Raw genomic sequence first — 23,006 nt, 5'->3', positions numbered from 1 at the left:
AGAGACAGAACATAACCCTATTGTCACCACCTGATCAACTAAGGGCTGAGAGCCCTAGGGCCATAAATATGTGTTATCGAATTTAGCATGATTGTGCGCATGCTGACTTACAAGAAAACTCACAATGTACTATTGACGCTCCAGGGAGCTGCGACAGCATCAAGGCAGGGGGGAGTTGCAAGGGTGAGTCAATACAACATGGAAGGGAGCAATCCTGAACAGAGTCCTTACCCACCGCACTCGCTTTGTCCATTTTCTCATTGATGCCGGCCTCTTCGCCTTCCTTCTCCTTCTCGTCTTCCTCGCCTTCATCCCCGTGTGGCCTCAACGACTTCTTCAGGCCAGAACAATCACCTCCAAGGAGTGAAGCCGGGCTGCGGCTGCTGTGCTATTTGCCATTCATTGAATTGCCAGCTACCGCGCCTAATCAAATTCGGGCTATCTTTTCACGAGATATTCGTCAATTAGACAAGTTTCTCGCCAGCCCGTTAAACCACGCGTAGGCAAAGGGCAGCAAGTCTGCCTTTGAAACCTACTTCATCGTGCGTAATGGGTCTTCTTCGATTGTCCTATTAATGGGGTGGTGATCTATTTCTTTCCTCCAAAGTAACGCGGAGCAGGAAGGCGGCAATCCGACAGAGTTGATCCTTGCAGACGCGAGTTGAGGCCACTTCAGCGAGAGAAAGGAGGTCAAGTTAAGCCGCTAGGTCCCAGACATTGTCACGAACCCGTTCAGTAGTCTGTCATGCCTGGTACAATGAAAGGGAAATCATCCCAAAATCTGTCATCTCAGTTCCTTGCCAAATCAACACCAGGTACCCCTTTTACTAGCCTAGATAGTAGGCCTTTGCCCTGAATGCGGGGGATATCTAGGACAATAGCATCATGCTCAGGACTCTCATGTGACAGATACCTACCTGCCTGGTAATATAAATGCCAAATGTTGTGCAAGTATCTTTCCAGCCTGTCCATGCTATTTCCGATGGTGCAGTATCTGTTGGTGGTAATCCAGACTCTGCTGCTGGGGACCGAACGCAGTTCACTGATGCTTTTCCGGGTAGCTTCTTGACGAAGCTCCTCCCGGTTTAGACCAGCAGCATTAACAGAGACTTTCTCATCACCGCCTCCTGGTAATGAAGCGAGTAAAGCCTCGGAATGGTGTTGTATATTGCTATGATGGTGGCATGGCATTTCGGGAAGATGCGATGGCCACTGGTCTGATGAACTCGTGGTAAAACGGCTTGATGGGCTTTACGAAGCATTTATCATCCAATGCCCCGGATGAGACCACAACCCAGTAAACACTGCTTCACAGCTGTAAATAGGTTCCAAGGATATCGAACAAAGAACTGGGCCCGGGTCATTGATCTCCAGTCAAGATTGAGGTGGCAATAAGGCTTGTGAAGCAGCATACATGCACGTCTCCAAGAATTGTTTGGTAATCAGTATCCTTGGTCAGACCACCATCCAGGCTGCATTGTTTGAATGCTGTCGATTGGTGCTAAGGGCCCTCTTAAACAAAGAACTGAGCCAGTTGGACCTTGGCGCAAAAATGATCTTCTTCCTCACTGGCATTGCGCAACACTCCTGATTCATGGATGCAGAATGACATCTGCGAGCACAGAGCCACGGATGCCGAACCGGCCAGTCCACTCTTCAACGGGCATAGTTGGGGTATCCCTATATTCGAAATTAGACTACAGGACATTCAAACTTAAATTTCCCAGCAATCCACAAGTCCCATAGATGTGGTACTCACGACCGAGTTCAATATCACTACCGCCAGGACAAGCAGTCAACCGACCTGCCAACAGAGGAAGGTCCTACCCCTCACATACGTAGACTAGATGAAATAGGCTCAGTACATTCGGCGGCCCGAGCCGGGCATGGCTAAAACCAAAAGCATCAGACAGACAAGGTTCGGGGGCCCCTCTCCGTTCTCACGCGTGAGCGGCTTCTCGTTCAATTTGAAGACCTCCTCACCATCTTGTATCTCTCTTCCTCGTACCCTGGTATTTAATCCATAAATTGGTGCCCATCCCACTGTACAAACGGAGCATCCACTAAGAGTCAAAGACACTTTTCCATTTCCTTCGGACTCCTTTCCTATGCATGAGAACCATGGCTCCTAAATCTTACGCACATGACGGTAAACCCATTGATCTTGACGAGATCCATGATTTCCTGATCAGCCTGGCCTTCCGTGCTGGGGATATCATCAACAGCGCTCTACCTACCGATGATAGTACTGGATCAAAGATGAATTGTAAGACTACCATATATGCCCCACCAGCTTGATGTACACGCAATGTAGCTATGCGGTTTGGTCGTGCAGATGAACGAAGCTCCGCTAACCCTATCCTTTTAGCTGCTGATATCGTCACTCGATATGATAAAGCCGTTGAAACTATGATATCCTCTGCCTTAATGGAAAAATATCCATCATACCAGTAGGTCTATACGGACTTCTTTATCATCCCCCCTTCCCCCAACAACCATGCTTCATGGTCCATTCCTCACCTACCTGCGCTTTAAAGTGCGGCCCACTGCACTCACTCTCACTGACACCATCTTACTTTCAACTCGATGTTGTTCTTGACTTACATGACCGACAGGTTTCATGGAGAGGAGACCTATGACCCAGCCCATCCCCTAACAGATGCACCCACGTTTGTAGTTGATCCTATCGATGGTACGGTCAATTTTGTGCATGGATTTCCCTGCTCCTGTATTTCTCTTGGATTCGCTGTTCGCCGTGTACCCATTGTAGGTGTCGTCTTCAACCCTTTAACTCGCACTCTTTATTCTGCAATACAAGGCTGTGGGTCATACTTGAACCGCACCACCAAGCTTCCCTTAAAGGGCAATGATATAGGGCCATTGAAAGGCCTGGAAAATTCACTCATCGGTATTGAGTGGGGCTCGGAGAGGACAGGTGCCAATTGGGAAACAAAGGTGCGAACTTTCGAGAAACTCGGCCGAGCAAAGGAAGATGGCGGTGCAATGGTCCGTTCGATGCGCAGCATGGGTTCTGCGGCGCTGAACCTCTGTGCTGTCGCAGCTGGGACTTTAGACATATACTGGGAAGGAGGTTGCTGGGCCTGGGATGTTTGTGCAGGCTGGGTAATACTGACCGAAGCAGGTGGTGTCATGATAGATGGAAACCCAGGAACGTGGGAAGCAACTCTCGATGGAAGAAAATACCTTGCTGTTAGAGCATGCTCCGATGAGAACAGCAGGCTGGAGCTCATTAAGGAGTTTTGGGGGCAGATTCAAGGAAGTTTTGAATACTGATACCCGCACTTAGCGGATCAAATGCTTCGGTCTACCGTGAGTCAGTTATGTCTCAAATCAGTATCATCGTTTACGGTGTGCAAATATACTGTGCTGTGAATGAGTAAAATTACAATAGTATATACTATATGACGTAAATATGCATCTCTACATGCGCAAGTATTTGAGTCTTCAGCTGAATATATATATGGACGCAGCCAGCACTTTCCTCCTTAGCCCCAGTTCTGATAGGAGACCTATCATACGAATCGAAAAGCAATCAACACATATTGGCGTACATGCTGAGCAATCTTGGCAAGCCTCAAGATCCCAACGGAAGCATGAAGCCATGGAACGCGAGAACTTCAAAAGAAACCAGTATCGGCTAATAGATTCCTTTACTTTGACCCCGGATTGTATGTGGGTTTGGGTCTAGACCTGAAATGAGTGTTCAACGCACCGCGCTGAATTCCTTCCACTATGTGTAACATTGGCAACAAACTTCATGTATCCAATTGTGGTTCTTGTAAAGTACCTCGAGGTTCATCACCATTCTTCGAGCTTTCAGTTTCGGTTGCCGATGCATTCAACGGGTCAGCGCACTGTCCATTTGCATCATTGTAGCGAGCTATTGATGGAGGTCCGAAATGGGTATTGACGAGGTGTTGCACAACAGGCCAGCCATAGGCATTGGTGAACATTCGCCGTACAATAATGTTATTGTGAGCGTCAGGCTCAAGGCGGACAAGGACTTTGCGCCATGACAAATCACGGTGATAAGCTCTAGCGATTTTTTCTTCGAGCCTAAGGCCACTCTCAGTTTCGTTGACGGGAAGTGACTTCTCCCGGGAATCAACTCTCGGAGCAGGTTGTGCATTCGATGGTTTTTGTTGTAGAGATCCCAATGTCAATGCTCGCCGCTTAGGCGCCATCGGGGGCGGTATATCTTCGGGGTTGTAGATGCGATCATGGAATATTGTTCTCGGCCTCTTAGCGGGATCGAGTATAAAGTCTATGGAAGGAAGAGGCGGCATAAGAAGATCACTAGCTGATTCGAAGAACGTAGTTTGGGGAGGGGTATGAGGCCCATAATCATGGAAGTCGCCAGCAGCAGAGGGTCCCTGAGCGTAAGAACTGGCAACGGTTGGGCTCTCCATACCACCAAGTGTGTCAACGGTTTGGCTGCGTTTGTATATCCTCGTTTGTTTATTTCCCGACTGTGTTCTGGCTGTCTCCTTCGGTCGCAGAATTGAAAACATCTTGGACAATGGGCCCATTGACGTAGATCGAGACAAGACTTGTCTGGGAGTAGTATTTACACTGTTTCCAGATGAAGCAGGATACCGATGCTGTTCGAATGACGGGGATTTAGTTGTACAGCTTGTAACACCAGCCGCGATTGAAACATCTTGTTCCGCAGAGGCATCGTCTGTTGTTGACCGAGCCCCGTTGCCATAGCTGCTCTGCTCATTGGTGATTGTCAGTTCTACCTCGCTGGTCAGATGGGTCCGTGAAGAATTTGAATTAGCTCCTGTCAATTCTGCCCAGCCCCATTCGGCCATGGTGCCCACAATGCCATTTTCCCTCCTAGCCTTTTCAACCCGGTCAAGCCCTTTCCAGTCAAGAAAGAGCAAACAAGAGGTCCGCAGAGGTACTATTCCATCATTTACAACATTGGAATAAATTGTGCGGCGTTGAAATTTTGTAAGAACCTCATGGGCGGGACCACAAGGAAGCACCCTCAGCAAAGGCTTGGAACGAGCGTCTGAAACTCCTTGGGAGTTTACAGAATGCCCCCTTCCTCCTATCAAAGTCTCCCAGCCACCCCTCACCCTTGGTGCTGTCCAGCTAAGCCCTAAATCCTGGCCTGTCCGACCAACGAGTCCCAAATCTAAGGCAAAACGAACATACACCGGGTTCTCATTACTTAGACCAAGAAATGGGGTTGCCAGGGCTATGAAATTCACCGGTCTAATTTTGTCGAAGAAGTCAGGGAAGTGTTTTTGAATATAGGCGATCGCGTACGTTTGAACGAGACCGCCAAGTGAATGACCGACAAAGCTGATACTGGTGACCTGATAACCACCATTCCGAGAGAGCGACGGTTCTCCGTACATATCGCGAGATTGGTCATGTTGAGAAGGCTCTCCAGTGGCTCGCTTCCACGGTGTGAACGGCGCTGGATTCTTTCCTACACCTTTCTGGGAACCGAAAGGCTGCTCCGGACATGCGATTCGCAGAACATATTTTGCGAGACGTTTGCCAAGGTACTGTATACCACGCTCTGTGCGGGTTGCATTTCCGGGAAAGCCCCTTACTATTACCTGCTCATCGTCGTTCTCGCTGTCTTCACAATCTGGCCTACTATAGGCTTAAGTTAGCAATTCATCATGTGAGTCATTGAATTTTTTTCTTGAATAGATAATAATCAAAGTGCGGAAGGGGAGGAAAATGCGGAAGTAAAGAGTTCGTAAGAACAAAGAAAAGAACATTTGTTGTAAGCCATGTGTGGAAAATTTCGCGCAAGGCAACCGATGACTGTAATCAATAGGTCGCTGCAGCATCCGCATGTGGCGCATCAACGCTCCGCTTACCTTTCCATTGCTGGGTATGCCTCGGCATTTCGCTGATCTCCGTGTCCCTGGCCTTTAGCTTTCGCCTTACTTTTAGCCATCCTCACGGCGGCATCAATGCTCTCTTTCAGGTAAAGCATGTCTGCCCCCAGATTGCTGTGTAGTCCATGGGTCAACACAACAAGGTGAATTCTTTTCATATGGTTGTCTTTAGTCGGCTGGCTTTGGTTATCACCGTTTGTTGCTGAAGCCTGCTCATCACCAGAGCCCACTGGTGGAAGATGCGGTGTGTTCCATAGACTAGCAGTGTCGTCCAATAGTAAAGTTATAGAACGAGAGTAGACGCCCTTGGTAGCAAGCACCTGCTTGCCCCTTGTCTCAACTGACCAGTGCTCATGCAACTGAGCAGCCTTCGGTAGCCCGGCACCGAAGGATGCACCCGTAGCTAGTGATTCTACCGAATTCTCATCACGACCAACTAGCAGCTCGAAATTGACGGTTGCGGTGCTCGAGAATACAACCTGAGATATGATTTCAATGACCCAGGTCGTACTTTTCTCAGATTCATAGTGGATTTCTCCTCGATCGTGGCAAGTATTCTGGGGTACAATTAAGGCCGCATTCCAACTGCCCCCTGCTTTGAGATACGGTTCGTATTGTGGAATACACTCTGATCCGTGTTGGTCGACGCCAATATTCGGGTTGTACGTGGACGGATAACATGACGCATAGAGAGTGTACGGGCCATGTAGATATGCAGCTCGTAGGGGCAGCGCAGATGTATTCTTAACCTTGACGTGTAGCTTAGCCGGAGGAGGGCGGATGTTGTCCGCCGCAGGTGTGTACGTCAACGTGTATCTGTTTCGGCAGGTTCAATAAGCAACAGGTCTTGCATGTAGCGTAGCTTCTATGATGAGGGAGTAGCTAAGGGATGAAGGTCACAAACCTGATTATCTCGCCGACACGAACACTGCCGGCCTGATGAATCAGTAACATTTCAGGAGCTCGGCTAGCAACTGTCGCGTCTGCACGCCACCCTTGAAGCGTATGATACTTCAGTTGGTTTTCACTGGCGGCCAAGCGAAGCCCTTGATCTGGTGTTTGCGATGCGGAATATGTTCGTGGAGATATGAACATGGGAGACAAGTACATATATTAGCATCGTAGACGATGACTGACCGGTTCTCTGAACGTCAGGTAAGGGTATATGGCAGGTGGCCGACTATGTCCAGGTAGATAGATAGATAAAGTATGTGTTTCATTAAAGCTATCAATGAAAGGCCTGCAGATCGGTGTAAAAGAAGATGCTGCCCGGTCACCCGATACGTCCATTATGCCATGGCTAAAAGTGTAGTATCCCCTGACTGGACGGGAGGACTGTCAAATAAAGTGCTAGGATTACTACTTACACTCTACTTACACTAGTTAACTAATAAGTTCTTCGTTTCCGTCCGCACTAGCATGACCGCCTTTCTTCTCCTATTCTGCTCGCTAAATACGTACTAGTGGTAGCAGATATTCTGCCTGGTATTTCTACTTTTATTCCCTTGTTCAAATCACTTCTATGGTTAACCTACAGAAATAAGAGAGACGTCCCCCATCGAATAGCTCCAAGTAGCGCTTCTGAGAAGTATAATGATTAGATTGGCTGTAGAAAGCTACGAAGAGGTATGGATAAGTAGTCTCCACTGGACCCTGGTCCAGTCAGTGCATTCATATCACGCTAGAACCCTCCGAAACTGAATTGCAGTAATTACTGATTAAACGTAAACCACAATCGTGCGGCCCGTACAATCGCGCGGCCCATCAAATATTGCTATATCAAAGTTATTTTTTTAACTTTAATATCTCAACCATTTTTGAATGAAATGGTTTTATCTTAGAGAAGTAGATTATGATAATCAAATATATATTCTTAATAATTTTTTTTAGATTTTAATGATTATATATAACAGCTGGTAATATAAAAAGTAATTTACTTATAATTTAAGATAACACTTAAACTAAATATGGAAAATTAGTTTCAAGTTTTTTGAATGCTTTAAATATGTTGATTTTATTATTATTAATCTTTGTTTAACATCGTAGACTTTATATAAAGTGTAGTTATTAAGATATTATAATTATTATAAAAGATAAAATTTATATAGCTTTACAAGATGGGCCGCGCGATTGTGGAATACATAAGTTACAAGCAATAACCATTAGTCACTCAGTGCAGTGATAACTAACTAGTTAACTAGTTAACGTTAACTAACGGGGTCGGGTGGCCAGACCTTCAAAGCTTAACTACTTCAAACGTACAATGTAACTGAGCCAGGGGCTATGGCAGTGGCCACCCCAGGCATGACCTCTGCGATTTATCCTTTCATGGTAACTATCTCAATCGTCATTACATCCAGGCGAGGCCTTCTGGTGCTGCAATATCATAAGTAAGGCCCTGGAAGTTTTATGGATTTCCACCCAGCCACCATCTTCAACCGCTATAATCTTTCCATCGATGCAGATCCGCCTCCATCTCTCGTCTGCTTCACGAAATTCAATCCGGAATCCTTCAATTTCACCATAAGAGACACTTTCGTCCTCCACGTGCTGCCCTGCCTGGTATGCAGAAGCCATAACTTGCATAACCTTTGATGACGACATTGGCTCAAAATGAACCATCCACAGCCGACCGTCCAAAGGCCTTGAGCAAGGAGAAATCATGAAATTTTTCTCGAGACTCGAGACAAGACTAGCCAACACATACATATGCTCGGTGCACGCCAGCAGTTCTTCGCGCGTGCTCCTACTTTGGTCGTCCAACTTGAAAAGTGTAACCTTGCCGCTAAACTTGTGGGGTTCGGCACTGTCAGAAGGGTAGAGTAATTCTTTTGCGGCTAGCTTGAACCTATCGGCTCCAAACTTGCGATACTGAACAGTATCGCTATCGGCAACCAATGCCGCATGAAGACCCCAACTCGCAACAACGCCACCGTAAACCTTGGGGTTCCCTTGAAAGCTCGCCGAATTGCGTGTAATGGGGACTCTTTCACGGCCTTCGTCAATAATATATCTCGCTCCCGGTGAAAGTTCGGCGACAAATGTAGGTACACTAGTTGGTGTCCCTTGTAATAATGCTACCAAACCAGCCGTTGGGTACGTCAACAATCCTATTGAATTCGCCATAGCATTTCCTGTTCCAGTGGGGATGAGAGCAATGGTTGGAGGCACGAGAAGACTCTCCAGGGTACTGTGGAACGCATCAATTATGTCGGTTAGGCCTCCATCACCTGAGAGGAGAATAATTGTCTGCGGAAGTCTTTGCTTGGCACGCGGAATGAACTTCTCGTAGCATAATTCTATGATAGTTTGAGCCGACTTCGTCTCATGGAGCTCATAATCTGCTACTCCGATGTATGACAGCAACGGCTGTAGGATGTTGCTACAGAAGCTCGCACCTGTTTCTGTTCCAGATGTGGTAGAAACAATGATATCTATCTTAGCCCCTTCAGGACCAGAGGAACGTAGATAAGGCGGCAACTCCGTAAACAGGTGCTTTTGCAATTGTGGAGGTAAAGTAGCTAGCTGAATGCTTTCGAGTAACGTGTGTTTGCTCTCATGGTCGCATGTGTCGTCGTCATCCCGGAAGAATAGCAGGCGATACAATATATTCCCATCCTTTTTTTGGGGCACTATGGAGATAATGCTATCACAGGCGATTATTAATTCAATTTGATCGTGTTGGGATATGCACCGGATGTTATCTGTGTGTGCACCACAGTCATTAGAGCACTCAACGTCGACAGTATATACAACAGAAGATGCCATGTGGGGCGAACGTTTTAAAGGTCACTTATCCGGAAAAAATTGGAATGGGCTTAAGGACGCGTGAAAAGAAGCAGAAAAGAAGCAATAAGTAGTAGACTAACGGCCTAAGAAGGTCAGGACCACGCCGGAATATATAGGAATGTCCATGGATGTCAGCTTCCTAAGCGGGACTATCTATCTAGACCCAAGTAGCTCTAAGAGCGGGGCACACTAACACTATCATGTCATCAATCCGGGCACCAAGTAACTCGACCAACTAAGACCCCATGATTGTTTCGCCATTTTCGCTGGTAAGCTATAGATTGTTCTACATGGAAGGGATTGCTCGGAAATATGTGTCGCACCGCAACATCCTGTATAGATGAGCCTAATACCAGAAGACCTGCTCAAGAGAATGCACACGGGAAAGGAGAGACCATACAGCCACAAATTCTGTATGGCAGGAACTCAAACCCGTGTATGAGACCATTATATATGGAATTCTCGTCAAGAGTGTGATCCGTGCTTATCACTAAGGTTCACTGCGATGAATGTCTTGGGAAGCTTTACTCTGGAAGATGATAGTGACTGATCAGTATGAAAGTATCAATTTCATGTATAGCGCTTGAGGGCGTAACTTACGTGTCGAATCTCGCCTTCAAGGTCTCGATAACCTCTTTCCAGTCCTGATGGGCAGTCAAGCTCCTCCTTGGTGCACATCCAATGGCATGCCGGGAATCGAGTTGCACGTCCAGTGGATCAAAAGCATGACAACCAGGGCTTATTGATATCCGAATCGAGTAGGAATTTGTTGAAGATTCACAGTCCTTGGCCTCATAGAGCTCGAAGCAGATCTGAGATAAGTAGTCCAGCTCGGGAATGGCAGTCCTGGCTATCTTGGTCTGTATCCCCCCTTCTAAGATGCAGTTTAGGAGAGTATAAATGTGTGACTCCTTCGTGAAGTAGAAGAAAGACTTTGCGTCAGGCGAAGCCTGGACCTCTTCCAAATCCCTCACTATTCCTTGAAGGAGTGGCAAGGATGTCAAAAGGCCAATCTCCAATTTCTCCGTGTCCGTTATCCCATATTCCTGCGGTGTCACATAATCAAAGAGAACCTTGGCCAGTTTATATAGCTCCCTCAGTTTCGAAAGTCTCCCATCAATCTTAGCCTTCGTTGAGCTGGAGCCTGGATATAACTTGAAATAGTGGTCGTAACTGTCATCAAGTGCTCTGAAGTGTGGCATTAGTTCGAATGCATGCATGCGCTTCTTCCATCCGAACCGATGGGCAAAAATGGAGCCTTCTGTTTGTTCTTCATTTTTATCATTGTCACTCTCATTGTTAGGACTGACAGAATCATCTCGTCTGGTATTCTTCAAGCCATAATGGTGCTTTTCGTCTTCACTATCGTCGCTATCGGGTGGCATAAAGACCCATTCTAAGAATTGTCGGTTATGAAGGGCATCGAACTTCATGCTGTCGTAGAGCTCAGAAAGTTTACTGGGATCAACCTTCTCCGTATCGCAAAATTCGGCAAAAAGCTTCTCCCATCGTTCTTTGAAAAGCATGGGATCTTCACCTGTACACCATCTTCCTTGAATGGAAGACAAAGAAGGCTTTTCGCATCCTGTGTTAGGCTGGAAGGATGGGCAGCCGTCATCTATTTCATCTGTCCCAGAAGGCTGAGACGATGACTCGTCAAATCTGCGGAAATTGTGTCTCATAACATCCCGATGAAACTTCATCAGTTCAACGACAGTAGCTAGCACGACTGATGGTTCCGGGATATTGTCCTTTGGCCACGTAAACTGCGAGGGCGCGGATCCTTCCCTTAAAAGGAGCTTTAGCTTCTTTTTCACCTTATCCATGAGATCCTTCGCAGCATTCGAGTCGTCCAGAAGATCTTTTCGGACTTGTATGAAATTTTCGGGCAGCTCCTTCTGATCGAGAAAGGAGCAAGCCCATATTTGGGCTATATTACTCATTAGAATGAGACCAGAAAGAGCATTGTCTTGGACTTACCACTCGTGCTCACTCTCCGTTCAGAGCTTGTATATATGCGGACATTATTCAATGCTTCCTTGTTCATGAGCTTCAGATCATCACGCATGTTAAGCCCTAAATCCTGCGATTGATAGCGTGCTGCATGTGTTGGTTCCCCACCCCACTTGATCACGAGTTGGAGTTTGTCTAGGATCAGGTCGTTTTCTGCGGCAGAGAATCTCGAAAAGGTTGCACCGGATATCGAGTCACTCCGCGTTTGAGGTCGACTGAGTTGATCATTTTCTGCGGAATGCTGGTCTTGCGTAGATACAAGTAATTCATGCTGCGGTGGCTCAGAAGGGGATGTCGGGAGGACCGACGAAGTCTGCCCGCGTAGCTCTTCTGGCTTCCGCTTGCGAAACATTGGTTTGATTTGGACCTTAGTCCCTGGCCAGCCACCTTTCTTCTCAAGTGACGTTCGGAGCAGCTTTAACTTGTCCATATCTTCAAGATTCCGGTCCATGGCAACCTTGACCGCATCCGAAACGCTTGCCAATGCAGCCTCACCCTTTATCACTACCTCTTCTTGATGGCCTTTGAGCAAGTCAATGAAAGGCTGGCTGTGAAACGTAAATTTAAACTTCTGCTTGGGTGTGCGATCTGCGTGTCTAATGACTGCTACCATTCCCTTGAGCTTCCATGAGTGTTTCGAAGCTGGCGGCGGCGGCGGCGGCAGGCCCTCGGTAGGTAGATCCACTGGTACTATTGACGACTTAGAGTTCTGCGAAGTATAGATCTTGGGGTGCGCGAGTTTATCGAGCCCACTAGGGTCTACATGGCCGTTTCCATTGTCGACCTTCTCCGCGGATGATGAAGTTATTGGTCGCGAAACAATGGAATCAGACGAGCCTGTGTCAGAACTTCTTAAGCCCGCTTGGCTCCCATGAAGCTTCGATGCACTTGGGGATTTCAAAAGGGTCTTCAGGGTGTGTCTGTGAGACATGGAATGTCTCCAAGAATGTCCAGAATCAGCAGGAATAGCATCGACGGGCTCAATGATTCCTTCGAGTTTGCGCCTTTCATTCAGGAAAGTGTCTCTCAGAATAGCAGCGCATCTGTCGTAATAGTCATTGTTGTCTTTGACAAAGCTCCAGCCGTTAACGTCAATCACATAACTTTTCTCCCCCACGCGAAGCATGTCGAACCCGCATATCCTCTGGCCAAATCCATTTGATATTTTAGAAGCAATGGCTGCTTCATCCTTGCTCAGTTTTGTTATATACCTGAGCTCCTTTCCATGGGTATTGCGGCGAACGAGTCCGTCAACCACAGGAGACTTCCGCGTCTCTGCATGGCAGAAATCTGGACCGACTGTATAGGCTTTGACGTCCTCTGAATTATCGACCCTCAGAAACTGTTCATAGATGTAGCTTGTATCCGTTTCTGTGACTGATCTGGGGACGGTAAGGTCGGGGTCGTATTCGGAGCTTTTGTTCCCGACCTTTCGAAATAGCCTTCTACCACCGCCACTATATTGCTGGTCATTGGGGAAGTATATATGAATATTGTGGTCTTCCCCGTTTACTGGCTTCTCAACGAAAGGTTTTCTGAAAACCTTGCCGTCAACAATAAGAGAATCACCATCGTCAGATATCCTCACGTTCATTGTTCTCGAGGCTCCTCCACCAGTGCCGTCACTGGGACCCTCGAGTTTCACTCCTGTCAGATTATATACATGCTCGGCGAGTTCTGGGGATTCCAGGGTAGGCCCTCCGTCTCGGTTAACCTCCAGTCTCTTGGGTGTCGGGACGCTCATCTGATCTAGTATCTTCAAGCAGAGACGCCGGTCCCATAATACCTTCTGCATGGGGAGATCATTGACACAAAATGGCTTTCGAAGTCTTGCATATGCGATAGCTTTGTCCAGCGGAAACCCATCAGAAAAGAATGCTATCAGGTATTCGCAGATAGGCCAATTCTCTACAGCTTCGTCGAGGATCACCTTGTCACCAAAGACAATTACTTCGAATCCACCTTTGGACTGAAGACGCGTCAATATGTTTTGGCTAGGCTTGCTGCGAGCTTTCACGTCCAATGCACAGACACCAATTCTTCCAAAGTGCGGTGTTCCGGAGACTTCAGCTTCACTGATGGAGCTTGCAGCCGTGCTCCCACTGAGCCTTCTGGGCGCTCGACTAGATGAGCGGACTGAAGGGTTAGGGCCTTGTCCAACGTTCCAGTTACTTGAAGAAGTTTCGAATTGGTACGGCTGGGATCCTTGGACCTGCACGCCATTGATGTTTCCCTTCGAAGAATTCGGGGCGGTTGGTTCAGAGAGGAGGCTGAAGGAGCCTTTGTCTATGCGATCGGAGCCTACACTCGGCGACGATGCTCGGGAGTCTGGCTTCGCTTCCATACTGGGGACTGTGGTGCCAACGTCACTAGAAAGAGGGACAATGGGCTCGCTGATATCCATTGAACATGGAGGCTTAGAAATTTGGCACGAAGATGTCGGACAAAATGAGCTTGGTCACAGGTTGGCACTGATCAGGTTCTGGGTAGGAGCTTGCCGAACGTGGAGTCAACAGATAACGAAAAGTCAGTGAATGACGTATTTTCGTCTCAGAAAATATGTCTTGGTGTACAGTTTGTTTGTTGGTCCTTTGCCTCGAAAGGGGAAAATGATATAAAATATAATAAGTGAGAAAAGAGAAAAGAAAAGAAAAGAGAAATAGATTGAAATTGTTTCTATCCTCGCTTTCTTTCAATTGAATCTGGCCCGTTGGCGACCGCTGTGAAAGTGGCGCAATTAAACCCTGTGGTTATCCAGCAGGAGCGATTGTGCATTGTGGGTACGTACGTATTGACCTTCCCGTTGTGCCGGGTCCAGCTTAAGGCAAATCGCAGGTTGGCTTTCTGTTCAATACTACTAAGGTCATTGAGGATTGCGGGCTGCGTTCAGTACTATAGAATTGTAATCAGAATTGTTAACTGAAAGATAATCTAGTTCTTGAAGGTCTACAGAGCACATTTCGCAGATATATTGTTCTGCTTGGTACTCCATACAGTGTATAACTATACTTACATACAGTGCGACTTGGGTATTAAGCTAATGCATGCAGTGCGGAGTCTAACAATTTAGTTCCACAACTCGGATCACCAACAATTTATTATTGTCACCCCTGGTTGAACTCGTTCCCAGCATACACACAGTACACAGGCCTATAGGCAATGGCGAATTCGGTTTGTCTGTTGCCTTGCCTTTCTACCAAAGTAAGCGCAAGAATATAATGAATCTGTTTGGAGGTGCTCACAATACAACCATATCGAATAAGTACTACTACCATACCATTGATTCCCACACGAAGCAATAGTTGATACTTATAGTAGTAGTAGCATCAACTAAGTACCTACCTTGATTGAACTGCCAAATCGCGTTCTGCAGCTTAACCACATTTTGGTCGATTTGTGGGTTTGTGGGTCAAGAGGGGTAGATGAAGCATATTCTACTTGTCTCTGAAAGAGGCAGACAATGAATACTTTGGTACTTTTTAAGTGTAGATGCCCTAGAGATTGCAGTACGTTGTAGAATATTCTCTAGTCTACCGATCAGCGTGGCCAACCTACAGAGGACTAGCATGACTTTCAAAGTCGTCTTGTTTTACAGTGGCGTTCCACATACATCATTGGTTCATCGAAACGCTCTAAAACTAATTGCGTGTTCCGAATATCGAGAATATTTAGGCCTTCCTTTCTAGCTTTGCAAGAGATGATATTAGTAGATGATTCAAAACCAGGCGATTAAGCAAAGCTATGCTTAATGCTACCATAGTAATCAAAATGAATGTTTCAATTGTTGAGCCATTGCTTCCGCAGTACCATACCAACCAGCAGGGTATATGTGCATGCTATGGAATCTAAGAAATACAACAAGTCATATGCGACTGTCAAACCCGAGTTGGTCATATGACTTGGAAAAGCCTACGTACCTAAAGACGTTCATGTATGAAAATAGTGTATACCCTCAAATAAAGAGCTTAACTTTATTACATTTCTGTGGTAATTATCATTACGGAAGAACCAAGTGGTATAGATCATGTGACTGTGACTGGTTAGTGTAATTTACTTTCAAAAGACACCTGAACCAGAGTAGCACTCAATGTAGGATAATATGATTGAATCTCCTTAAAATTCTAAAAAATGTTTCCGCAAGAGTAGTCCATAATATTGTCATCCAGTAGTAGTTACATTGGACGCAGTACCTATCGAGTACTAGTATAGTAAGTACTAAGTAGTAGGTACTGTCGTACTTCGCACACTGTAATTTGGACCAATAGGAAGGGTTCCTGTAAGCCGGAGATACAATAATTCCGTCGCAGATATGCCTCCAGAAATATTTACTTTAGATACCATTAGCTTTCTGGCGCCTCGTTCACTCAATTACAGTTGAAATAAACGAATAATGCCGTCTTTGAAAGATGATGGCTTTGATTTGCCTCTGGCAAAACGGCAAAAGAGAACAGTCGCAGAGGAAACTGAGAAATCCCCGCGAACGCCTGGATCTAAAATCTTTTCGCCCTTCCGGGTAAGCAAAAAAAACCTTACTTTGACGAACGTTTTTACCTGGAGGCTGGCTAGCTGCCCAGATGTTATATAATGAAATATACTAATTCTAATGCAGACTTTAGGACTGGTATCAACCGAAGTTCCCTTCACCTCTGTCCGCCTAGGCAAAGCGACATTCCAAATTACCACATCTGTAGGGCGCTGCTTGCAGACCTACGATCTGAAGCGAGGCCTCAACTTGGTATTTATTAGTCGTCCTCAGACGCCAGATATCATCACTGCCACTTGTGCTTGGCAAGACAGGATCTTTGCAGCATGGGGAAACCTTCGCCCCGGCTCGGAAGGGGGTATATGGGTGTTCAAGAGAGGTAAAAAGATTGCGTCTTTAGAAGTGCCTGCTGGGTTTTCGGAGCCCATTGAACGGCTGCTTGTATTCGGCACATGGATTGTTGGCTGCAGCAGCAGGTGCATTCAAGTGTGGAAAAATGCCTCGTATCAACACTACACGACACTCAGACCTCAACGTGTCAGTAACCTTTCAGATGGACCGGTATATGCCGGTCAAATCTGCAACATGCCGACATACCTCAACAAAGTATTCGTTGGCAGATGTGACGGAAAGGTTGACATCTGGAATGTAAAGACCGGGAGGCTAGTATATTCAATGCCCCCAATGTCAGCACATGCAGGTGCAGTGACTGCTCTTCAACCAACACCCGCGTTATCCCTGATTGCCATTGCATACAAGAGTGGGGCACTATCTATCTGTAATGTTGAGACATGCCAACTGGCTATGACCTTGCGTGCAGGCTCTCCACAAATGGACTGCGTCACATCGCTCGCCTTTCGGCAAGATGGCTTAGGTGCGGGCGAACATGGACGAACTGCTGGCATGATGGTGACTGGTTCTGTTGAAAGTGGTGATGTCACTATATGGGACCTGAACAACGGTGGAAGGGCGATGGGCGTCCTCCGCCGGGCACATGCACTCGCTGGTGAGTCGGGTTCGGGAATAAGCCATTTACAGTTCCTGGACGGCCAGCCTGTCCTGGTCTCATCTGGGAAAGATAATTCTCTCAAGACATGGATTTTCGATGAAATTCCATTCTCGCATATTCCCAGGCCTCTTCACATAAGGAGTGGGCATTCGGCTGCAATTACTGCCCTAGAGTTCTTGCCTTCAGGGTCTGATGGCTCTGAATTCAGTGGAAAGTGGTTGCTGAGCGCTAGTAAGGATTGCAGCCTCTGGGGTTTCAGTGTACGGAAGGATAGCCAGAACACCGAGATTTCTCAGGGAGCCGTTGAACACAAATCCAAAAGAAGGGGTGCACCCAGCACCTATACTGGTGCCACGCATGCTAATTTGGAAACCGACTTCCGGGCACCGGAAATCACCTGTATCGCCTGCTCCTTGAACCGCGATGGCGGGATGGGTACCACGACGTCCGGCCCCATCTGGGCGAATCCTAAAACAACAAGAGCAGAAGATTCGAGCAAGACGGGCTGGGAAAGTATAGTTACTGGCCATCGTGGAGATAAATATGCTCGAACATGGTTCTGGGGCAAAAAGAAAGCCGGGCGTTGGGCGTTCGAAACCAGCGATGGAACTGAAGTCAAGGTAAGCAAATACCTCGGTATATCGAGAACTTTCTTTCTGATGTCTTTGTGATAGAGTGTGGCTCTTTCACGTTGCGGAACCTTCGCAATAATTGGGTCTGCGGGAGGTACCATTGACATGTTCAACATGCAATCTGGTCTATACAGACAGAGCTTCCCAGCCAAGTCTCCCAAGGGTGATCTTAAACAACGGCCTACTCCGTCGCTCATCTCTGAGAGCCATGATATCAAACACACCAAAGCAGTCACTGGCTTGATGATTGATGGACTGAATCGAACTGTTATTAGTTGTGGACTCGACGGTAAAGTCAAGGTAAGACCAACTCCCCTCTGTGCCTGATATAAATTGTACTGAGGTTTTCATTCCAAATCAGTTTTGGGACCTAGTGTCGGGTCACCTGGTTGATCAGCTTGATTGGTATCCTATGACTTCTATCATTGGACTTCGAAGCAACCACACAAACGAGCTTGTTGCATTTAGCTGTGACGACCTCTCAATTCGCGTTGTTGATGTTGAAACCAAGAAAGTCATTCGTGAATTTTGGGGATGCGTGGGCCAAATCAATGATCTCACTTTCTCAACCGATGGACGCTGGATCATTGCAGCTTCCATGGACTCTACAATCCGCGTTTGGGATTTACCAACGGGCCATCTCATTGATGTATTCCGCGCCTCAAGCACATGCACCTCTTTGGCGATGTCCTCAACGGGCGAGTTCTTGGCTACTGCACATGCTGACGGGGTAGGGATCAGCCTTTGGTCCAACAAAAGTTTGTTTGTACCTATCTCAACGCGGCATGTGGATGAGCATGCCATGACAAATGTTCACATCCCCACTTCTTCCAACGACGGCTATCCTGGAGTTATCGAAGCAGCATTTTCAGATGGCTCTGATGAAGCGGAAGTGGACGGCCCGTTACCATCCATCGAACAGCTCAACGGGGATATGGTCACTCTTAGTGTTGTTCCTAAGAGCAAGTGGCAAACGTTGCTTCAGTTGAACTTAATCAAGGTGAGCCCTTTCCCACTTTTTGCTGTTACAGCTGCATGTTTATCAGATAGATAATGTGCCTCGCCTTGGCCTAATGATTAGCTTCTGACCTCTGCCAGGAACGCAACAAACCTAAAGATCCACCGAAAGCCCCCCAAAAGGCTCCATTCTTTCTTCCAGCTGCTGGTGAACAAAAGCTCCCCGATAGTGACCCGAATACATCAAGTGAGGGCACGGTTGCTGAGCGCTCGCGAATCGCGAAACTCCACAATTCCAAGGATACGTCCGGAATTATGAGCACGCGTTTCAGTGATCTTCTACATTCAGGTTATGTCTCGGGAAACTTCGATTCGTTTGTTGAGCACTTGAAAGGTATGCCTCCAGCAAAGGCAGACCTTGAGATTAGGTCACTGGATCCACAGGTACGAGACGGTTACTCTGAGCTATCCGCCTTTGTCTCCGCGTTATCTACTCGCCTGGGATCGAGAAGAGACTTTGAGCTCGTCAACACGTGGATGGCAGTATTTCTGAGAATACATGCCGATATTGTGGCAGAATGCTCTGGTACCAATGTGGACGACGAAAACGCTTTGAAATCTGCCCTTACGGGATGGAGTCAGGCACTGCAGCGGGAGGCAGAGCGCTTGGCTGGATTGGTCGGTTACTGCAGAGGAGTAGTTGGGTTCTTGCGGTCTACACGCTGATGATATTTTCGTATCTACTTTCTGGAAAGTTGGGCCACACGAGCTAACATGAATGGTCTTCATTATAGCACAATTCGATGTATAGTGATGTTTCGGTACATAGGGATGTAAATTCATTGCTCTGAAAGTAATTCGTACATGTTAGCTAGCGTCCTGGTAGATCGACTAGCTCGGGCATCCCCAGATCCATTAACTTCTGTGGGTGACGATGCAGACTCATCTCGACCTGTGTGCGACTCGGCCACGTAGTCTGGGGAGTCTTCTTCATATGAGCTATTTCCCATGAGCTTAACCAGCCGATCTACAAGGTCACTGACGGAGCAATCAGTGCGAAATTCCTGAGTCATCTCGTGTACAGGTCTCATCAGAATAGAGAGGGGGGGCAAGTTATCCAATATAGTCCTAGTTCGAAGTGTCAGATCGTCGGTAAACCCTGTAAACCCAAGGATCTGTCTGAGAATCCTCAATGAATATAGCACGGATTGCATCTGCGCCATTAGATGGACATCAGCCCAATCAAGATTGTCACCGTTTCCCAACATTAACAGTCGCCTTAAATGCTCCGTATGATTGATAGCAGAACCGGTTTGCTCATAGTGAATTATATAGAATGCGAGGATTCTCCAATATGCTGGCGAAGCAGTTTCAAGCCGCGACTGAAGATGTACTGTGTCCAAAAGTGAACATAGTGACCTCATTTCCAGCAGAAGCCACTCCCTATTTCCCAGTGGTATGCGGTCTGTTGTAATTCTACTTCCTCGTCGGACATACTCGTCGACGAAAGCTATGCTTTCGTCAGCAGAGAAAGACATATTGAGACCGGTATACGCCATGCTTCTATACAGCTTGCCCTGAGCCCATGCACATTGTCGCGCAGGGTCCTCATTCAGAAGGACGAGATACATGCATAACTGTCCTGAGGAGTCCTGAATTCTCCCACGCAATGAGAATAGCTCTGATATCCTTGGATCAAGGTGTTGGGGATAGCTTTCACATAGCATTTCCTGGGAAAAGCTTGGTCTGCTTTTGTATTCTTCCACAAAGTGACAATATCCCGGTATATGTTCGGAGGATTCGTCTTTTTCCTTTGATTGCTGTATTAACTGTTTCAAACCAGTGTCTGGATGACTTTTCAACTCGTAAGCCAAAGGAAGCAAGCTTGTCAGACCTAGCCGGTTTGCGACTAGGTTTGGACACAGTCTCAGAGCTCGTATCAAGTTGTGCTTATGTCGAGAGATTTCGCACGTCCACGGCTCAATTGAATCCATTAGGACGACGGAACCATGTTTCCCAAGGTCATGAAGCAGTAGATCCGAGTCATTAGTGAGTATAGCACAACCGGTCAGCCTAGCAACATGGGCGCAATATGTATCTGCTTCACCTGGGACCATCATGACAGCATCTTTCCAGGGAAAATCGCTTAAGGAAGCAGTATCCAGGTCTGCAACGTCTTTTACCACGCTGTTTATGTTCTTCTTGCACCATCGATTTTTGAGATCTTCGAAGACCGCAGGAACGATGAAGGGATTTTCGGGAATATTAGCATATTTTGCCGGTAGGCTCCTTCTCTGCAAAATGTTCTTCGGGCTTATTGTGCGAGACCTGGGTGAACTACTAGACTTTTGAAAGCATTGTGGTGAATTGGTCCGGAGCGTCACAAGTTTTTTTCTTGACCTCTCCAGTCGAGCAAGGCGTGTTTCCCGTTTCTCATCAGGTAACGCCCCGTCAAAGTATATCTTATGTCTATCAAGAATTTAGTTTCAACACGGCCTATTATAGGAAACACAATGGACTATATACTGTACATTTTCACACCGAGCATGTTCAGTTGCAAGAGGTAGACCATCACCGCACAGCTTACTTCATCGCAGGTTGGCTGTGATAAAGTATTCGACAGTGATAACAGGCGCGTGGAGACATGGTAAACAAGACTTGGTCCATCTATTACAACAGCCTCAACATGTTCTGTTTGTTGGTGCTGGACTTCCTGGAACTTTCCCAATATGACGGCCTCGGCAAACGGATACAAATGACGTGTGAGAAATGGTATCCCCATGGTGGACAAAGTGGCTACTACACAAGCACGGACAGTGTGTAATGTTGCACTTCACCGAAGGCTCGGATGTTAGGTTGGGTGTGCGAGAAACACAAACATATTAACAGAATTAAAATGCTGATTGATCCACAATTATGCAACTTGTATTAGCACATGGCCCACCATTATCCCATGTCTTATTTATTTCATACTTACATGATAGTCTTATTATTTATCGGATTTAAAGAACTAAAAATAATAATAACTAGATATAAATGTAGAAGGATGTTACGAACAAGACCGTAAGAAACGGCTGAAAGACTTGAAAAATTTAGACTATTTCGTGATATTACAAAAAGATTGCTAGTGGCCTAGGTACAGTAACAAGTAAAGACTATAATAATTAAATATATTCTAAAGAAGCCCGTATATTTATATGAACTAATAAACATAGAAATGAAAGAAAATTTAATTTTTTTTCTCGAAATTAAGTTATATTATATATATTTATTTTTTAAGACTTGATTTTTACTTAGTAAGTTCTATTCTTATTAAATAATTATTTATTTAGTTTATTTAAATTATCTAGCGTTTTACTCTAGTTTCTCACTTAATTTTATTTTATTTTTTAGTGAGTCCTGTTTCTTAATTATCTTTAAAAGATTATTATAAATAATTCTTAGTGAGATAGGTGTCAAACCCTAGGATCGCTTCCCTGTCCCTGTTAGCTTAGCTTCGCTGGTATATGTACTGTTGAACTGGGTTAAGAAAGTATCAGGCTGATAACTATCTAAGAATAATTAATCTCAAATAAAAGAAAAAAAGTAAGATTAAATAATATTATACAGTTATCTATAAGTAAGTACAGATAAGTATTTCTGTAGTTAAGCTTCTAAATAAATAATTACTTAAAAATAATATTATTAAGTATAAAAAACAGAATTATTTAAGTATAGAAATAAGTATCTTTATATGTTTTATTTTTTCTTCAGTATAATATAGCATTGGTATATAGATTAGTAGATAATTAATATATACTAGACTGTATATATATTTCTGAGTATATTATTTATATACTAATATAATTATATAATATATAGTTATTCCGGGCATTTCCTGCTTAAGCTAAGATTTTATTTAATAAGAATTGTTGATTATCTGAGCACTACTTTTATCAGCGCTTTTCTGCCTGACAAGTCCGCCTTACTAGTAGCTTAACTAGCAGGGGTCTGTAACAATAGGTTATATAATAATACAAGAGCTAATCAGATAATCATGTTCAGTATATCTAAACTAGAATATCAAACATGAGAGGGAAAAGGAAAGAAATATAAAAAAATATATATAAATAATAAAGATAAATAAACAAGATAAAATAAATGAAAAAGATTACATGTAGTTAGTGAAGTAAGTAAAAATTATATTATATATTATATTATATATCTTAATTATATTATTTATTATATTATTATTT

The 23,006-nt window shown here is 45.5% G+C and overlaps 7 protein-coding genes across 7 annotated transcripts; 2 read left to right on the top strand and 5 right to left on the bottom strand.

Moving 5' to 3' along the window:
- Positions 1–789: 789 nt before the first annotated feature.
- On the bottom strand, positions 790–1,277 carry BO79DRAFT_203525 (uncharacterized protein; the record flags this gene model as incomplete). Its single annotated transcript, XM_025681727.1, has 1 exon — positions 790–1,277. The coding sequence occupies exon 1, from the start codon at positions 1,189–1,191 to the stop codon at positions 790–792; it is 402 nt and encodes a 133-aa protein (XP_025534815.1). The 5' UTR covers positions 1,192–1,277.
- Positions 1,278–2,112: 835 nt separating this feature from the next.
- Positions 2,113–3,294, top strand: BO79DRAFT_159421 (inositol monophosphatase family protein; the record flags this gene model as incomplete). The annotated part of the gene is made up of 3 exons (XM_025678951.1): positions 2,113–2,266; positions 2,315–2,450; positions 2,616–3,294. 3 exons carry the CDS (start codon positions 2,113–2,115, stop codon positions 3,292–3,294), a joined length of 969 nt encoding a protein of 322 aa, XP_025534814.1.
- Positions 3,295–3,463: 169 nt separating this feature from the next.
- Positions 3,464–7,167, bottom strand: BO79DRAFT_211556 (lipase ROG1 family protein). The gene is made up of 3 exons (XM_025683043.1): positions 6,793–7,167; positions 5,868–6,704; positions 3,464–5,637 (listed from the first exon to the last, which is right to left on the bottom strand). Exons 1-3 carry the CDS (start codon positions 6,981–6,983, stop codon positions 3,777–3,779), a joined length of 2,889 nt encoding a protein of 962 aa, XP_025534813.1. The 5' UTR covers positions 6,984–7,167; the 3' UTR covers positions 3,464–3,776.
- A 1,001-nt stretch (positions 7,168–8,168) lies between these two features.
- BO79DRAFT_211555 (diacylglycerol/lipid kinase family protein) lies at positions 8,169–9,773 on the bottom strand. The gene has a single exon (XM_025683042.1). The coding sequence runs from the start codon at positions 9,654–9,656 to the stop codon at positions 8,229–8,231; it is 1,428 nt and encodes a 475-aa protein (XP_025534812.1). The 5' UTR covers positions 9,657–9,773; the 3' UTR covers positions 8,169–8,228.
- A 159-nt stretch (positions 9,774–9,932) lies between these two features.
- BO79DRAFT_181789 (inositol polyphosphate kinase VIP1) lies at positions 9,933–14,363 on the bottom strand. The gene is made up of 4 exons (XM_025680175.1): positions 11,658–14,363; positions 10,917–11,607; positions 10,278–10,865; positions 9,933–10,206 (listed from the first exon to the last, which is right to left on the bottom strand). Exons 1-4 carry the CDS (start codon positions 14,092–14,094, stop codon positions 10,143–10,145), a joined length of 3,780 nt encoding a protein of 1,259 aa, XP_025534811.1. The 5' UTR covers positions 14,095–14,363; the 3' UTR covers positions 9,933–10,142.
- A 1,682-nt stretch (positions 14,364–16,045) lies between these two features.
- Positions 16,046–19,614, top strand: BO79DRAFT_181787 (rRNA-processing protein UTP21). Its single transcript, XM_025680174.1, has 5 exons — positions 16,046–16,203; positions 16,300–17,802; positions 17,857–18,114; positions 18,176–18,814; positions 18,913–19,614. The coding sequence occupies exons 1-5, from the start codon at positions 16,081–16,083 to the stop codon at positions 19,495–19,497; spliced, it is 3,108 nt and encodes a 1,035-aa protein (XP_025534810.1). The 5' UTR covers positions 16,046–16,080; the 3' UTR covers positions 19,498–19,614.
- Positions 19,611–21,600, bottom strand: BO79DRAFT_290771 (uncharacterized protein; the record flags this gene model as incomplete). The annotated part of the gene is made up of 2 exons (XM_025688923.1): positions 21,303–21,600; positions 19,611–21,240 (listed from the first exon to the last, which is right to left on the bottom strand). The coding sequence occupies exons 1-2, from the start codon at positions 21,551–21,553 to the stop codon at positions 19,611–19,613; spliced, it is 1,881 nt and encodes a 626-aa protein (XP_025534809.1). The 5' UTR covers positions 21,554–21,600.
- Positions 21,601–23,006: the final 1,406 nt, after the last annotated feature.

This window comes from Aspergillus costaricaensis, assembly GCF_003184835.1.
Source record: "Aspergillus costaricaensis CBS 115574 unplaced genomic scaffold BO79scaffold_46, whole genome shotgun sequence".
In the NCBI taxonomy this organism is placed as follows: Eukaryota; Fungi; Ascomycota; class Eurotiomycetes; order Eurotiales; family Aspergillaceae; genus Aspergillus; species Aspergillus costaricensis.
Note: the sequence above shows the minus strand (reverse complement) of the source record. Positions and strands in the feature narration are given on the sequence as shown.

Coding starts and splice junctions, on each gene's coding strand:
- BO79DRAFT_211556 (XM_025683043.1), bottom strand. CDS start 6,983: ATGTTCATATCTCCACGAACATATTCCGCATCGCAAACACCAGATCAA. Junction 6,705..6,792: donor CGTGTCGGCGAGATAATCAG/GTTTGTGACCTT, acceptor CTGCCGAAACAG/ATACACGTTGACGTACACAC. Junction 5,638..5,867: donor GCATACCCAGCAATGGAAAG/GTAAGCGGAGCG, acceptor TTAAGCCTATAG/TAGGCCAGATTGTGAAGACA.
- BO79DRAFT_211555 (XM_025683042.1), bottom strand. CDS start 9,656: ATGGCATCTTCTGTTGTATATACTGTCGACGTTGAGTGCTCTAATGAC.
- BO79DRAFT_181789 (XM_025680175.1), bottom strand. CDS start 14,094: ATGGATATCAGCGAGCCCATTGTCCCTCTTTCTAGTGACGTTGGCACC. Junction 11,608..11,657: donor ACGGAGAGTGAGCACGAGTG/GTAAGTCCAAGA, acceptor TGAGTAATATAG/CCCAAATATGGGCTTGCTCC. Junction 10,207..10,277: donor TTGAAGGCGAGATTCGACAC/GTAAGTTACGCC, acceptor ATCATCTTCCAG/AGTAAAGCTTCCCAAGACAT.
- BO79DRAFT_181787 (XM_025680174.1), top strand. CDS start 16,081: ATGCCGTCTTTGAAAGATGATGGCTTTGATTTGCCTCTGGCAAAACGG. Junction 16,204..16,299: donor AAATCTTTTCGCCCTTCCGG/GTAAGCAAAAAA, acceptor ATTCTAATGCAG/ACTTTAGGACTGGTATCAAC. Junction 17,803..17,856: donor GCGATGGAACTGAAGTCAAG/GTAAGCAAATAC, acceptor TCTTTGTGATAG/AGTGTGGCTCTTTCACGTTG.